The sequence below is a fragment of the Juglans microcarpa x Juglans regia genome, chromosome 5D (assembly GCF_004785595.1).
Source record: "Juglans microcarpa x Juglans regia isolate MS1-56 chromosome 5D, Jm3101_v1.0, whole genome shotgun sequence".
NCBI classification, from domain to species: domain Eukaryota; kingdom Viridiplantae; phylum Streptophyta; class Magnoliopsida; order Fagales; family Juglandaceae; genus Juglans; species Juglans microcarpa x Juglans regia.
The window spans coordinates 2,081,390-2,098,294 of NC_054602.1; the positions used below are offsets into that span (position 1 = coordinate 2,081,390).

General features: G+C 36.6%; 2 protein-coding genes across 2 annotated transcripts; both read right to left on the minus strand.

Annotated features, from left to right (window-relative positions):
* Positions 1-162: 162 nt before the first annotated feature.
* On the minus strand, positions 163-7,803 carry LOC121266036 (ABC transporter G family member 22). The gene is given in 12 exon segments (XM_041169730.1): positions 163-681; positions 959-1,066; positions 1,149-1,433; positions 1,578-1,594; positions 1,597-1,864; positions 2,520-2,828; positions 2,944-3,127; positions 3,265-3,420; positions 3,852-4,084; positions 4,670-4,743; positions 6,659-7,009; positions 7,731-7,803. Coding segments are annotated over 11 exon segments (2,199 nt in total). The 5' UTR covers positions 7,002-7,009; positions 7,731-7,803; the 3' UTR covers positions 163-459.
* Positions 7,804-15,649: 7,846 nt separating this feature from the next.
* On the minus strand, positions 15,650-16,885 carry LOC121264746 (probable LRR receptor-like serine/threonine-protein kinase At4g36180). Its single transcript, XM_041168049.1, has one exon. It carries the CDS (start codon positions 16,883-16,885, stop codon positions 15,650-15,652), a length of 1,236 nt encoding a protein of 411 aa, XP_041023983.1.
* Between the last annotated feature and the right edge of the window lie 20 nt (positions 16,886-16,905).

A 16,905-nucleotide genomic window follows, 5' to 3' on the forward strand; every position in this document is an offset into this window, starting at 1 on the left:
TCTCCATGAAATCTTTGTTAAAATTCATATTTCAATCCACTAGTTATATTTTTAGCTATGCTTTTTACTAGTAGGTGTACTAACACTGGACCCATTACAATTAAAAAAAAAATTAAAGCATCAATACTTATGCTAACTGGTGGTAAGATTTCGACGATAAGCTTATTTGTAAGTAGATTTTCTTCATAAATATTTGATGTGGTAACATAGAACCGTTGTTTGTCGTTTTTAACATTAAGACCGCATGAGTTTGAGATTTTCCGGTGACATCTCAGAGGATTTTGCATACAGTGAAATTGACTTAGGAACATGTAGCATTCTCCTTGGATGCCATTTATGTGGAATGGTTTTTACACATTGATCAATTCGCTGCCATTTCTTTTCACCTTGACACTCAGCTCCTTGTGCAGCTAGCTGTCCAGGGACCAGATCCATGCTCCTTTGCAGATCGCAAACTTATTAAGCTCCAGATTGGAGTTTCATCCTCCGCAAAGAAAGGTATGCCAGAAGACGGTAACCAAAAACCATGGCTACCAGGGCACTGACCTCCACTATACCCTCGTCTATTCTCATCCCATTTATGGTGGGTGTGATGTGTTCATACTGCACCTTCAGAAGCAGCCTGTATGTGTGGTAGTTGAAAGACAGATAGCGGATCCAAGAAATGAATATCGGAACTTTCTGCAACGTTGTAGACACTTTATTGTTAGTTTTGGATTTAGATTTATGTGGCAGCTTTTGAAAATAAGTTTTTGTGGATAATCTTGAACTGTAATATATACAGTGAGAGCTCTTCCTTTTGTTTTGATGTCACACAGCATACATCAACTTACATCTTTACAACCTTTTTTTCCCCTTCTTCATAAACTTCAATTGAAGAAAACTTATATTGACTTCCGAGCTTCCACCTCCCAACCCCCCGAAAAAAAGAAAAAAGAAAAGGGGTTCGCATGTTTACCTTCACAAAGAACCCACCAGCTAGCATGAAGGTCATGACAGCTACTGAGGCCAGAGTAGTTGCCCTCTTCAAGTCCATGAATGTAGCTCCTATAGCTAGTCCAAATCCCTATTGCAACCAGTCATATTTAATTACATATGCTATTTTTGGTTAAGATGTCATCTTAATCACCACTATAAGAGGTGTATACCTGAGCCGCCACAATGCAGAGGAAGACTGTAAGCAGGCTTAGGAAAAAGGGACCAGCACTCATTCTCAAGCCTGCCATAAAATAGACGACAAGAAGGAATAGTACTGGTAGTAACAAGTCAAGTGGAAGGTCGCTTGTAGTTCTAGCCACAAAATATGCACTTAGTCTGTACATGTCGGCTGCTCTTTCTTTACTCAGCATGGCTCTTTCTTGCGGGAATGTGAAGATTGCTGTGAATACAGGGAAGAATCCCCAGAAGACACCGATGAAGAAAAGCAGTCCTGCCTGCAATAAAGGTAGGTTAAGTTTGCTACTGGATAGTATATTTCCGCACAGGCACAATAGCAGTCAGCAGAAGCTATGTGCGATTTGTCAGTACCATTGGAGGTCAATTAACTTATATGAAATCTTGATGAGAAATTGGCTTACCTGTTCTTGCAGGCCTTTGGGCTGTCAGTATCAGACTGCCACCACAGTAATCCCAAGATAATTGCAGTAGAGAGAACTTGAGTGATTCTCAACCAGCTGAAATAGTCATGCCTCCGTTCTTTGAATCCTCTCCAACACAATATGGAATATTGTTCCCACCAGCTTGCCCCCCACTGTCTCTTTGGGGAAGAGACCTTCAATTTTACTCGTTCATCGAGGGGTATAGGAACCAGAAGTTTCTTCTTTTCATTTTTTGCAACTCGGGTCTCATACGCCTCCACAAGATACTGCTTTTAAATAAGAGATTCATTAAGAAGGGCCATAGCCTTTATTATGCTCCCAAGGAATCAGGTAAGGTGGCACCTGCTCTTAGGACATAACAATCACAATTATGAAGACCTTGATTTCCAGATGAGGAACTCTAAACACCAGTTTTTGCTGCTTTAACTTTTATTCATGGGAAAATATATGGTCTGAATTATGTACAAGGGAAAACAGTTTGCTAGTTGGAGGCATCATTCACAGCTGCCACTTAATGGGTTCTACTAGGAATTTTCTTCCCTCTCTTCTGTCACAAATGTTCATTGGACTGAAGGTGATTTGGTCATTTGATCTATAAACCGGCCATATGTTTTCAGCATGTCATGACAGTGAAGGTTGAGCTATATGATCATGACATACAAGGTCATGGGACCGGGGCCTCTTTTCGGCTAAACGGAAGCACATTGTTACAATAGATTGTAAAACATGCTTATCATGTAAATTCTAGATCTCTGTCTGGATATTTCTATAAAGGTTGTTTTGGTGCATCGTGCCATTTTTTTGTAATTACTGAATCATGATTCCTGCTCATAATTTAAATACATTTCAACGTAACAACCATGTCAACCAATAGAAAAAAAAAAAAAAGCAAATGAGATTTATATAATTAACACTGTTTACCTCTTGCACGACAGCAGGAGATGGTTTCCTGTTCCGTATTTCAGCCTCTGAATTCCCCATCTGCACTTTGTCCTCTAATTCTGATGGTACTGAGACATCATGGAGGTTCCCATTTGCAAGGTCTATCAAGAACTCTGCCGGATTCATGGCAATCAGAGGAGAGCATCCTATAGATGAGAAATACACCATTGCTTCTGATGCTTTTCCAAAGTAGAGCAAGCTCCCTTTCCCAAGAAGGATTAACTTGTCAAATTTGTGGAACAGTCTGCTTGATGGCTGATGGATCGTCGTTACCACTGTTTTTCCGGCCTGCCATAAATTTGGAAAAAAGTTATTACATACAATACATCTTTAGTTTCTGTAGATTATATTGTCACAGAAACATATTGTGTAACTTGCCAATAGGAAAAATAGTGTAAAATACCTCTGCAATGTCTTGCAACATCTGGACAATCCTTAAAGCAGTAGTAGAATCCAAACCAGAGGTTGGTTCATCAAGAAACAGAAGTGACGGGTTGATAATGATCTCATTTCCAATACAAACTCTTTTCCTCTCTCCACCTGACACTCCCCGAACAAAGGAGCCCCCAATGATAGTGTCTTGGCACCTGTATGCACATTATATTTCTCTTCCTACATTAGCTTTCAAGAACATGACTAACTTCAGGGGTGCAGAACAATGCTGAATGCTTCTTAAATATATTCCTGAGTCAAAGCCAGTGGGGGAAAAAGGTATGCAAATTACCTTTCCAAGCCTAGCTCATTGATGACATCTATTGCTCGTTTTTCCTTTTGCTCTCTTGTCAATGTCTTTGGGAGTCGTAGGAGGGCTGCATATGTCAATGTTTCCTTCACTGTAAGGTGAGGAAACAGAACGTCGTCTTGAGTCACAAATCCTATCCTGTCAAATGTTTCACGTTATTATGATGTCTATTTGGGCTTTAATTCTAATTAAATCCCAGGTCATGTTTATTCTAGTGTGCCTTTAGGTAAAACTAGCAAATCTGGGGTAAAGATTCATAAGAAGTCTTAGATCAAGTGAATTCTTGATGGGAAACCAAATCAATCCTTCATTGTAATTGCTCCTTCCCTCGATTGACTGTTTTGATGATCAATACTGACATCTTTGGTACTGTAACTGCACTAGTGATGTGTTACTGTTCCTTTGTCTCTTTGAATAATCTAGAGCTGGAAATTAAATTACTACTTATCCTAAAAATTTAAAACGGTTCAGAAATAGTGAATCTAATTACTAAAATCAATATTCTAGTGCATACTCAAAGCCTATATTTAGCAAGTGAATTTAGCCATGAACTGAGTTTAGATTCGGACCTGCATTTTAGGAACTTGGAATAAGGTTGGTCATTGTAAGTAAGTGATCCAACGGTGGGCTGATTAAGCCTGCCACCGAGCAGATTTAGCAGTGTTGTCTTTCCACTTCCTGAAGGTCCCATCAATGCCAAAAGCTCCCCAGGGTTCACTGAACCCGTAATCCCATTCAGAATATCCTTCTGTTGGGTTGTTCTCATTCGTTTGAGAGTTACCTTGTATGTCACATCTGTGAACTGCGATTTCCCAAATAAGAATTCATCCTCAGTGAGCAAATTGATTACACATCTTCCTAATACTTAAAAAACACATATAAAACATGATTGTTCTTTAGATACCAGTGCTCACAAAACTTGTCAGATCGTCCAAAACACTTCTTTCCTCAGCAGATCTGTGCTTTAATGTTTCTCTTATTTTAAGCTTAAGGTCTGACTCGGATTTCCAAGCCTCAATACAGGAGTACTCAGAACCAGTTAGGAATATGAACTAGTTCCTCTGGTTCTAAAACCCAATAGCTGTTAGTACTGCTGGAAAGAAGGGGAAGTCTTGTACATAAATATCATATAGAATGAATCTCTGTACAAGACTGAACCTGTCCATGCTATACTATAATATTGCTATTGCTGGCCATGTTCTATGGGTAGCGTTGATGCTATATTTGTATATGTGTGTGATCAATACCCATTTATCATGGCCTGTCCAAAGAGATAGTATAGCATCAATCCATGGAACATTGAAAGCACACAAGGTTCGAACACCGATACGTGGAGCAGCCACAGTAAAGAAGGGTAAAGGAGAACATGCATGTCCGGCACTGTTACCTTGAGATAAATTGGCAAGGTTGGTTCTGTTTGCAGCTTCGGCTTACGCGTGCCAGCTTCAAGATCCTGATCGGCTGCAACACGGTATAACTAATATTAATAGATATGAGCACAAAGCCGAAACGTTAATCAGTGCCTGAAAAGTGAAAACTCTAGCGCTTCCATTTCATTCATGCCAAGTAGTACTGATCATTACGAACAGATTGCATGTGATGATTAAATGTTGTAATTAATAAGAAAACAGCAGAATCCATCATTCCTATGTACTGGTAGTAGAAATATGCTACACATAACACTACTAACATTTAATTTAATTTATTAATTCAAAAATAATATATTGATTATAAAGTCAGCAATATACCTTGAGTACTCATTCTAAATAAATATAGGAGTCATCATGCATAACGTACGTACAGGTTCTCTAAATTCATTAAGAAATAAATATGAAAAGGAAAAGAGAAAGGAAAGAAAGTCTCCGTGATTTTAATTAGCTACGATCCCACATCAAAGAGACGTGAGTAGTGAGATCCTTTTCAATGTCGCATCTGAAGAATTATGAGACTTGCAAATTCTAAGACATGGGACCCAATTATCTCTATAATTAACTGGTACTAAGAGTGGAAAGATACCCTTCACCTTTATTTGTAAAAAAAAAAAAAAAAGGTGATGTCTCCACCGATTAGGAGTGTGACGTGAAGGATCGACCCTACACACATGTTAATGAGTGACACTCGAATGCATCCTTGAAAGCTAGATCAAAGCCAAAATATAAATAAAACAGGACCAAGCTAGCTACCCACTTAATTTAAACTAAACACTCTTCAAAGGTTCCTATAATCACTTCATGATGTTTAATTTTGAATGAAAAAAAAAAAAAAAGTAAGTATAGTTATTAGCTAGAAGCTGGGAAAAAAAACCCACGAAGGATGAGTGAAGCAGGTTTTTTCTTTTTTTTCCCCCCCTTCAGTTCCCGAGTTGAACCAAATGCAGCCAAAGTGGTTCCTTTGGGAAGAGGGGCAACTTCGCACCAAACTCCCAATGTCCAAGTGGTAGTACAAGCTAGCAGTAGTACTACTGCACGCTCTTTTCATATAAAGACCAGACATAGACTAACACTTTGTGTTCATTATTGAGTGGCGTCAAATAAAAGTGGGTAAACTGCCCCTGCCTCACTTTTTTGCTCTCTCTCACATCAATCATTTCTCCGTTCTCAACGCTATCAAGGCGCACTGTCATCACTACCCTTTGCCATGATCAACATTGTTTATTTACTAAAATCTGATCCGTTTTGTGTGCTGCCCACAGAAGTTTGTGTGTATTTATTAGTTGTGTTTCCGTTTCCTTTCGAAAACCAACATAAGTCATACGAGTCTACGACCATGATCAGTAGCACTGTAACATTAATTACGTACATTTTATTTATTTTTTCTACGCACGCAGATTTAGATTAAGTTTGGATTGGGAGATATTTTTGGGTATTTTATAAATAGTAATAAAATAATAATAAAAAATTGATGAAAGAATATTAAATAGTAGTAAAAAGTAGGTAAAAAATAATAATAAAATAATAAATAATAGTGAAGTATTCTGAAAATATCAAGTATTCTCAATAACCAAAATACAATAATTATTTGGTTTTTTAAACAATATGCTCAACAAGACCAAAATACTCCGGTCCCTCTTTCCTCTTTCTCACCAAGTGCATCATACACACTGTTGTTTGAAGTTACTTAAAAAGTTTTGCACCAACAAATCCTAAAGATTATGTATTGATGTAACGTGTTATATATGAAAGATAAAAAAACATGGATGCAAACACGTATGCACGCGAAAACCAAGTGGTATAAACAGTATTTCCCAACAAAGGTTTTGTGGAATCCAAGTGGCCGGCCTGCTTGCGAGCACCAACATGCTCGATCAGGGTGACCTCAGGAGCACCGGGCTAGCTATAGTACTGTAGTCAATAAATATATGCAGAGAGAGACTTACAACCATCATCGTCGCTTAACGGCTTGGAGTCGGTTACTTCATCAGGAGGCATTGTGAATCCGGTGAAGGAGAATGAGAAGCCCAAGCCGGCACTGGAGGCTCGGCTGAGAGCGGCGCCACTGCTCACTTCATCCAATTCTATCCTCATTTGGGCACTCCTACACTTTCTAATGTATGGGTTTTTGCTGCTGCCGCTACCACTACTTCGCCCTGGTGATGGCACCATCCGCTTACTAGACTTTCTCGACAGGGTTCCGCCGCTATCCGCAGCCGCTGCAACCGTCTCCACCACTGATTGATCCGATTTTGCCCTTGCCAATACGGATGAATTGGTTTTCTCCATGCTCACGACTGTATGGTATGCTATGAAATATATAGCAAACACCCAAAAACAAAAAGTAGTTCTAGTTAAAATGGATTTGTAGAAGTGCTTCTCGTGATTAATTTACCTTTTCATCAATGACTGATCTATGGATAAAATTTTACAAGACTAACAATGCCAGGCTGCCATACAAACCAATTCATGTTGAAACGTCTAAATAATGTAACATTATGCGCGTGGCCGTGTCCGAGAGTTGTCTTCCTTATTACATAGTTTAGGCTTTACTAGCGATATATATTTCCCAATGACCGGATCATCAGCTTTTATAACTGATCAGATAATCAAGAAGCAGCTAAAATGTCATGGATGTCTTAAGAAACCAGACCAAATGCTAGCTTGAAATATAAATAAAATCTCGCTAGAGGTTAGAAGACATGAGAAACCTAAACTCTTCTTCAGAACCTCCCTACTATACATAATTATGGTGGAGACGGCATGGGGGAGAGAGAGAGAGAGAGAGAGATATACAGAGAGGTCATCTTTCACCATAGACGCCTTACCACCATGATATATATATATCTATCTATATGTGTGTGTATATATATAGGAGGCCGAACGTACGTCAACATACCAGTGTAGAAGCACTAAATAAACAATATATATGAAAGAGAACGACATTACAATATCAAGAAGATATAATACAGTTGCAGGCACAGAATTAAATGAGGTCCGAGGATTATATATCCATACCTTGGGTGACTGAAAAGCTAACTAGCTAGCTAGGGATCAGGGAGAACCAGTGTAGGCGATCAGGAATATCTCAATTCTCAACAACAAGCAGTTTGTTCATGAAAGGTATATATATATATATATATATATATATATATATATATATATATATATATATAAATAAAATAGGCTCCAACAACACCACCGTCGACGTACGTCGTCGTGCATCCAGTGCTATGTAGTTACCAAAACACCCTCCTAGCTACCTAGTTCTCAACAAAATACAAAATATATGTGCACGTAATCCCATTAATTAATTGTGATAAGAACTGGACTACCAGCATAACATGAGCAGTGCTAATAATTAAAAAGAATAAAAGATGTATAGATAAAGATCATCCGGCCACATGAGACGTACACGTGTGTGGACTTTTTCGTAATTCTGTTGCATTGGAATTTTCTTGGTTTAATTTCGTTTCACGTCCATTGCCTCGACTAAATCCAACTTCCAGAGTCGATTAACGTCCTATTTGGAGCTTGAATTGAGTTCAATATAATTTTAAATTAAATTCTTATCAATTTAAAATATTTTTATATGTAGAATTCATAAACATTTTCAACTCAATATCTCATTACATGCGGTACTCATAATTTTTTTTAATTTCTTATAAATACATCTAATTAAAATCATCTTAACATTCAAACATATTTAAGATGTGAGTTTTATAAAATTCACTCCACTATTTCAATTAACTACTATTTATAAAAAAATCAACTCAACTCAACATCTAAACGGAGTTTAAATAAGACGCTTTTAATTTGAAATTAATGATCTCTTATTTGCTTGGCTGATCGGTGTGCCTATCGAGTACTCTTGATTTAATCTAGCTAGGTAGCCCAATGCAACGCAAGCCATGGAATTTGTTATTTGTTTACCATGCACATCCGATCGAGGCCTGCGTGGCTGTAACATGAGGCTCTGGTTTGATCGTAGGTTACCCTTCCAGCAGGGAACCAAAAATTTTTGGAGTTTCCTGTGATCGAGCTCATCTGCATGTTTTTCCTTTTCGAATTGGAACACGTACATTTGTCATTTTTCCTATTATATTTTCAGGATGATAGAGAAATCATGATGCGTGCCTCTAGTTACATTTATATCGTCACGGCATATCTTACTTAATTTGTTGTCTGTTGTCTTCACCGATCGTTATCTTCTTCTAATTTATTTATTAATTCTATGTTCATTTTTTTTATAAGTTTTGTATTCGTACATAATCTATCGATTTGATCTCAGTGATACCTAGGGTTTACAGACCGCGTTGAGGTTATATATGCAAGTTTGATTTAAAAAAAAAAAAAAACCAAAATTCAGAAAAATATTGGCCAAGGTCAGCAGATGAGAGGTTTGGATGATTTGGTTTCATTTGGAGATCTTGGCCGAGCTGTTAGCTTTTCATATCGTATATAAACTACAAAAGTTTCTCATGACTTTCCAATGTGGGACAAAAGGTGTCTGCGCAATATTCTATTCGAGGCACAAGGCGCATAACGCTAGTGGGTTGTCGTTTTCCCCCAAACGACATGAAATATTAATCTATGGTGTTTAGAAGTCCGAACTAAACATATCATGCAAGCTTACTCCTACTTAAGCCTTGATTCGATAATATATGATGTTTTTGGTTATGCTAAAAATCAGATAGGAGGGACTAAGAAAATTAAAACCAATACGTACGTTTATATTTTTTAATCGTATTGGCCTTAAAATTATCAAACGGCCAAGTGCTCAACGACCTCTAGCTAGCTAGCTGCATTTCTACTTATCAAGATGAGTTTCGGCGTGGAGTTATACTAAATATAAGTCTCAAATATATAAATTCTAGGTAGATCTTTTATAAAAAATGTAGATTCCACTAAAAAAGAATTTTTTTTTACATTTTTTTTAAAGTAGACTCCAATTTTTTATAAAAATTTGCGTAAATTACTATTTAAAATTTGTATAAATCATTTATCTTTCTGCATGCATGATTATCATGATATATATTTTCTCAAATTAAAGTCAAAATACTGCTAGTAAAATATTTTCATACAGGCCTGCCAGGTGATCTGTCTTCATTTCCTAGCTATTACTGATCTTACTAACACTAATTTTCCCCTTAATTTATAATTTACCCCATCTGTTCTCCGCTATCAATTGAAGTAGTTCTGATCGATGTTATTATCTTGTTATTCTATAATATCATGTTTTTATTTACTTTCTCCAATAACATTCATGTTGGCTTTCATATTATACGTACGTACGCTAAAAACTAATAGCTAGCTGTCCTTGAGCTGGGATATATATATATATATATATATATATAGTTATTATATTTTCAAACTGGAATGTAAAGCACAACATATACATCACTTAAATGGTAAGATTAATAAATTCATAAGATTCAAATCATGTGTGTGCGCGCATTAGAATATTCACAAATACTATAATTTTAGTCTAATATTAAATTTAGAGTAATTATATATACAATCGTGAAGTACGTAAACGTTGTGTAATCGTTTTAAAAAATAGTATGGTTCACTATCAAAAAATTAATTTTTTTTTCATGTGGGTATAATGTTTTATTCATTTTTTTTCAAAGCGATTATGTGGCAATTGCACAATTACGATTATAAATATATTTTCTCTTAAATTTAATGCTTAAACTAGCATGCAGTATCCGACAGAAAACAAGGCATGCATTCTTCAACATATATGCAAGATCATGTCCTTGCCAGTTGGCGAGATCAAAGTAAGGATGGAGGGGGAAGAAATATGGAAAAATTAGAGGGGAAATAGAGTGGAAACTTACCTCATGATTTGAAGCATGCACTTATATCTGTCGTCTCACATGATGATGTGGTGGAGCTCCCATTACATGCATTTTGAAGCACTTGTGTCGTCTACATCGATCGATCATTGGAGACTAGACTCCATGACATTGCATCATGTAGACTCTTTAGTTATAAGTACTTGATTGAGAATATCAAATAATATTGTCCTGATTCATTCGTGAATTAATCGTGCAATTAATGATATTATAAATCAAATGTTGGCCGACAGGTTTCATCATCGTATTAGTATGCTTACTTGGAAAATAATGAAACACATAAATCAAATGGTTATAATTTGAAGTCCGCTAGCTAGCTAGCTCCTATAGATATAAGCTAAAATATATAATAGATTTCTTCTTTAATTAATTGATCATATAATCATATATAACGGTTGTAGGCCAGATTACTAGCTACTTATTATTAATGCATATATATATATATATATATATATATTTATATAGGAGGAGCCAAGATCCTATTAAAATAAGTTGCTCGCTTTCGGTGGTGCACGAGTGAGTCTATGACATGGTTTTCGGATTTTGCTTGCTAATTAAAATCAGAGATGGATCATGAGATCCTCTTCGAGTTATATAAACTTATGGAACTAATTAGATCTGTTTTATACTCCGATTATCTGAAAACAAATTAGACATCTAGATGATCGATATCTGTTCTAGTATTGAAAAATTAAAAAAAAAATAAAAATAAAAAGTAAACAGTTCTCTGAATTAAAAGGGTCAAGGGGTATATATATAATAGACAGATCAAGAGTATCGAGCACCGTGATTTTTTTAACATATTTTATGTCGTCGATAATATTCAATAACAATTGAGAATAGAAAAACGTTACTGGCCTTCAAATTAAAGTATCTCTTCCTCCGGACTTCTCTCTCGAACTTCTCCATCAATTAATACTATTTCTATTATATTTTATATTTTCTATGAGACGTTTAAGAAACAATAGAGAGAGTTGGTTTTTATAGAAACAATTACAAGAGGAATACAAGGCAACCTTAGCTGCCGTTAAGGAAACTCATTCCTAATATACTGCTATGACAGATTCCTATAATCAAGCCTCTATAATACATTTGACTATTTGACCTTATGAATAAGGAGAAGATTTCGGTTGTGTGCTATCCCTTTCAATCAGGAGGATCTTGAGTGATATCCTTAATTAATAATATTGCGCGTAGTGTCTAGTCCTCTCATGTTGCCCACGTACACTACTCTAATTATTGGGGCTTAATGCTGTAATATGGCACCACAAAAGGCCGATAATTAAGGATCTAGAAATTTCCTAATGATGAATTAATGTTGGCTTGAATATTAAATCCTTAATTCATAAGAAATATTTTTATTAGAGTTTGAAAAATTGCATATATATATGAGACCTCATCATGTTAAAAATGGTTTAAAAATAATAATATATTTATCAAAATAGTACTTTTTTCATTTAATGAAGGATTTATATATGCAGTTCCCATTTAAAAATTATAAATAGAATTTCTCTTTATAAAAAATGTTTAGGTTTGTATTTATTTCAATAATTTAGATAAGATATCCTTATAAATATCATGACTCATGTTTTAGTATAAAAACATTTCGATTTAAATTAAGAAGATCGTGACAAAAATAAAATAGTACTGTTTCCAAACATGTGGAGCCATTGATCGTTTAAAGACTAAAGGCGTAGGGACATGATTTATGCTTTGACGATGGAGGGAATGGACAAAGTAGTCACCAAAATTAGGACATGAGTTTTGGTGGCTCCTGACCCACGATTATTAGCCGTCTGTCGCTCCTGTTGCTGGTGGCTGGTTGGTCACTCTCGTTCCACCACCACTCGCAACGCACGTGGCAAATCAACTCCATCCAGCGACCATCTTTCTGCTAAAATAATCCTACCAAGTTTCTCTTTTTCTTTTTCCAAGCTAGCATTTGATAATCGATAATAAAAATATTAAATATATTTTAAAAAAATTTATAAAAAATTTATTTCTCTTATTAATATATTTAAAATCATAAAATTTTAATTTTAAAAAAAATTAATAAAATAAGTCTTGTAAATAAAATTATAAATACATGAAACACTACTCGATCATAGATTTTCTTAATTTTTATATTAAAAGCTTCCAAAATTATTATCCCAATTAACTCTAGACATGTATAATGAAATTATATAGAATCTAGATGTTTTAAACAAATAACATTTTTAAAGAAAATAATGCATTTTCTACAGAAAAAAAGAAATAAAAGTTGTCTCGCTCTTAATAAACAAATACAAAGCTTATAAATGCAATAAATACAAGCTATAGCCCAGATGAGAGAAATACACACTCTCTAGATCTATCTCAATTCTCACATACTAATCTAAATGGGGCGGTGCCGCCATTGGGAGAAAAAGCCTCGTGACAAGGACGTGGGAGTGAGAGACGGTCAGACAGACAGGCAGTTGGACTTAGCCGTCATTCCCTCGCCACGTTTACACTGCAGACACGGCTAGCTGTAGACAACTCACCACATACGATCGATGGAGTTGGTGGTGGCTTCGACTCAATACCGCACACGACTCGACACGTGGAGATCCACTGCATACAACTGCACTCATGTCCTTCTTCCACGTGTATCTTATTTTATCTTTATGTTCACGTATCTGATAGGACGGTAAGCAAATCTTTTTCTCCTCTTTTGGCCTTTCGGCATGGTAAAGTTGGGAATCATCACGTTGGAAGTTGAAATGAATGCGAAGCAAATCATAATCAATTCATACAACGACACATGCATCGCGCGGTCACAAATTATATTTTGCATAACACAAGAGATCAGAGACAGAAGATATGATGATCATGATCGTTCAGTACTTAAAAATCGACTTGTCCTAGCTAGCTAAGAGAAAATCAAAATACACGTACAGCTAGGAAAAATACATGCATGATCTGCGCTAGCGGTGTCCGCAAGCTAGCTGTGATGCGAGGTGTACGTGATGACCTGGAGATCAGTAGTCAAGGAAATTAATTAAGGGTCGTCTGGTCATCACCAGCCTCTGTGATCGATAATGATCAGTTTACAATTCAATGCGTGGAAAGTGAAAAAAACAAAATATGGTCCTCATAATGCAGAGGTCGTGAAAATTGACAAAGCGGAAATCTTAATTTCTCAGACAAGAGACTTGAAAATGAAAGATGGATTCAGAAGTTAGCTAGTGTGATGGGGTTTTTAGAAAGTTGAAAAAAAAGGTAATTTGTATATTGGCATGGAAAAGATTAAATTGCATGTGTGGTAGGTCGAGTGTCATGTGCTGTGGGATCAGCTGGCCGATGCGTGAGGAAATTAAAAAAAAAGTATCCTAGGTCAATTATTGAATGCATGCAGGGGAGAGACCAAAAAAATTCACCTTATATATATATATATCAATTTAAGGTAGAAAAGTAAATATTCATGCAATTATTTAACTAATATATAAAAAATAGTAGTATTGTCACTTTATAATTTAATAAATTTACATGTTCAGATCCATGCACGGCCTGATCTGTGACGACCCTGCAGTACCTGATCGAATCTGGTGGGGCATTGATCATGTTAAAAAAGCTTTAAACCCCAGATGATCTCCATGCATGGAATAATAGGCTTTTAACCGAGAGTTTAATCAAGTTCATGATCGATTCCATCTGATCTTGCGCGCTCTGCCTCATGATATGACTTCCCACTTTTCCTTTGGCTTATCCACATTATTTTAACTGCCTTATCTACCCTATGCAACCAACGGTACTGTAGTGCCACCTGGCCGGGTCAGATGGATCCGCTCCCTCCCTGAAATTCAAACAGTCTAATTGTACGCACGTACGTAGAGACTTTTTTTTTTTTAACAAGTACGTAGAGACTTCTAACGGCCATGTCATCGACCAGAACTTCATTATTTATGAAAGATTCTTACGTGGTTTCTATTTTCACAAAGATTTTATTTACAATTCTGTCACAGGGAGTCCATTTCACAAACACCTTGTGCACCCTTGCTGACATAGGAAGGTAAATTAAAAAAAAAAAATTGAAAGGATTTTGATGAAGAAAACGTTTTGGATTGCACGAAGAAGGACGACACAGCTTCAGCTTTCTTCCAATCCAGCAACTGCTTCAGTTGCACGAAGAAGAACAACACGGCTTCTGATATACATACAATTACAATCTTTCTGTATCTTATTCAATCTTTTTCAAAAAATTATATTTGAAAATTTCTCTGTTTCTTGATTTTCCTATGGTATGTGGTCTTGGTGTTTGATTTCTTCTCTCCTGAAAGGAATTTATAAAACTCTCATAGAAGTTGAAGTGTATTTTCTATATCCCTTAAATCATTATTTTTTTCCCAGAGTTACAAATTTTATTTGAGGTTTGTTAAAGTAGAAAATAGAATGGTTTGTGAAGTGTTTGAGAAAAGTTCATAAAGAAGATTTTCCTTTCATATATTGATCTTTTTCTACACACGCCTTCAGTACAAGAGGTCCTCTTATATAGACAACGGTTATAACATAATTTATTCTATTAGTCACACTGTGGTGACACTTAGCTTAGCACGTTTCTGAAGCGTTTGATTTCCTCGGTTTTCGACCAGACTGAAAATAAGTGAGAGAAGAAATGAGAGAGATTAAGCCCTTACGTCCCTAGTTACAGTTATGAAGAACAAGTTTCAGTTTGATTTACCTTTAGCGAAGAGAAGAGGAAAGAACGTCTGGGGTTTCACTCGTTTGGGGGTCCAATGGAGGAGCTGCGAAAAGAAATCGTTTGGGGTTTCAGTTCGACTTTGCACAGCGAAGTGAATAAGAGAACTTCGGTAGGCACTATACGTCGGTGCACTGGGTTCCATTTAACCATCTCTTTCACTCAATCCGCACCGTTTTATTTAACATGCTGGCAGCCACATGAATTTCGATTACCTTTAGCATTTTCCTTTTATATTTATTTCTTGGAAATGCATGAAAGATAACTTTTCTACTAACTTCCCCCCGCATGATTGATCTGCAATACGATTTTGATCGATCTGACGAGTACTCCTACGTACTTCGCTACCATTATTGTACCTAAATGCATTCTGAAGCTGACCTTTGCCCTCCTCGGCATAAGGTTGTTGACATTGGACACCTAAGGCAGTTTTTGGAAAGGCTGCCTACGATCCGTGGTGCGTGAACAATGAACTCTTGTGAAACATTTCCTGATAGAAAGTTGTGATCCAAGTACAGGACTCTCCATGAATTCTCTAATCTTTTTCCATATTCTCTTGGTAATGGCCCAGCCAATTGATTATGTGCTAGATTAATGGTGTCTAAATTCTGAATTGTGGTCAAATTTATAGGCAAACGACCATGGAGATTGTTTTTTTCTGCGTCAAGCACTTGTAGTTGTGTCTCTTCCCTAGAAAAGTTGCGCGTCCCTATTGCGGTGAAACGGTTCATTGAAACATTAAGGTGAACCAACCTAGGTAATGAAACAATGTCCTTGCTTATGTGACCTGAAAACTTGTTGTCACTTAGATCTAGTCGTCTAAGGTCGTTGAGCATCTTAACACGAGAAATGTGGCCTGAAAGTATATTGCTATTTAGCAACAGTGTTTTCAATCTCATAGGAAAATGTGGCAGATTTCCAAAGAGTTGATTGGAAGAAAGATCTAGAGTTTCAAGTTGCCACAACCCTGCGAGGTCAGGAATTGTGCCTGTGAATGAGTTGCTTGAAAAACTTAAGTAGGCCAAGCTTCGTAATCTGGTGATATTAGTTGGAATTGAGCCAGTGAGCAAGTTTCCTGAAATGTCTAGATATTCAAGATTCTTGAATAAAGTGATTTCTGTAGGAATGGTGCCCGTGAGGCAATTGTCCGCCAGTGAAAGCCGAGTGAGCTTTTTAAGATTGGAGATCGATTCTGGTATGGTTCTACGAAACTTGTTCTTGTTTAGGTTGAGGGTGGTGAGCTCGGTTAAGTTCCCGATAGACGGCGACAGAAACCCATCATATCCAACGCTATCTAGATCAATTGCTATAATTCTGCTAGGAGCGCTAGCATTGTCTAGAGGAATACTGCATACTATTCCGAGAAACTGTTTACCAGTACTATCACAAGGATCCACCATGAAGTCCCAAGTAGTAAGGTAAGATGTTGGGGAGATAGAGCTGGGATCAACAGAACGCTTCAGGGTGCGTAGCACTTGGATATCAGAGTATAGGGTTGATGAAAGAGTAAGCTTTGGGATAGAACCTAATACTGTGGCCACAATTATAGCATGGAAACAAAGGGAGAAGGAGGAATATTGAAGTAATCTAGCCATGAGTTGAGGGATTGTTGGAA

What these genes read in the sequence shown, in the direction of transcription:
- LOC121264746 (XM_041168049.1), bottom strand. Translation starts at nt 16,885, where the DNA reads ATGGCTAGATTACTTCAATATTCCTCCTTCTCCCTTTGTTTCCATGCT.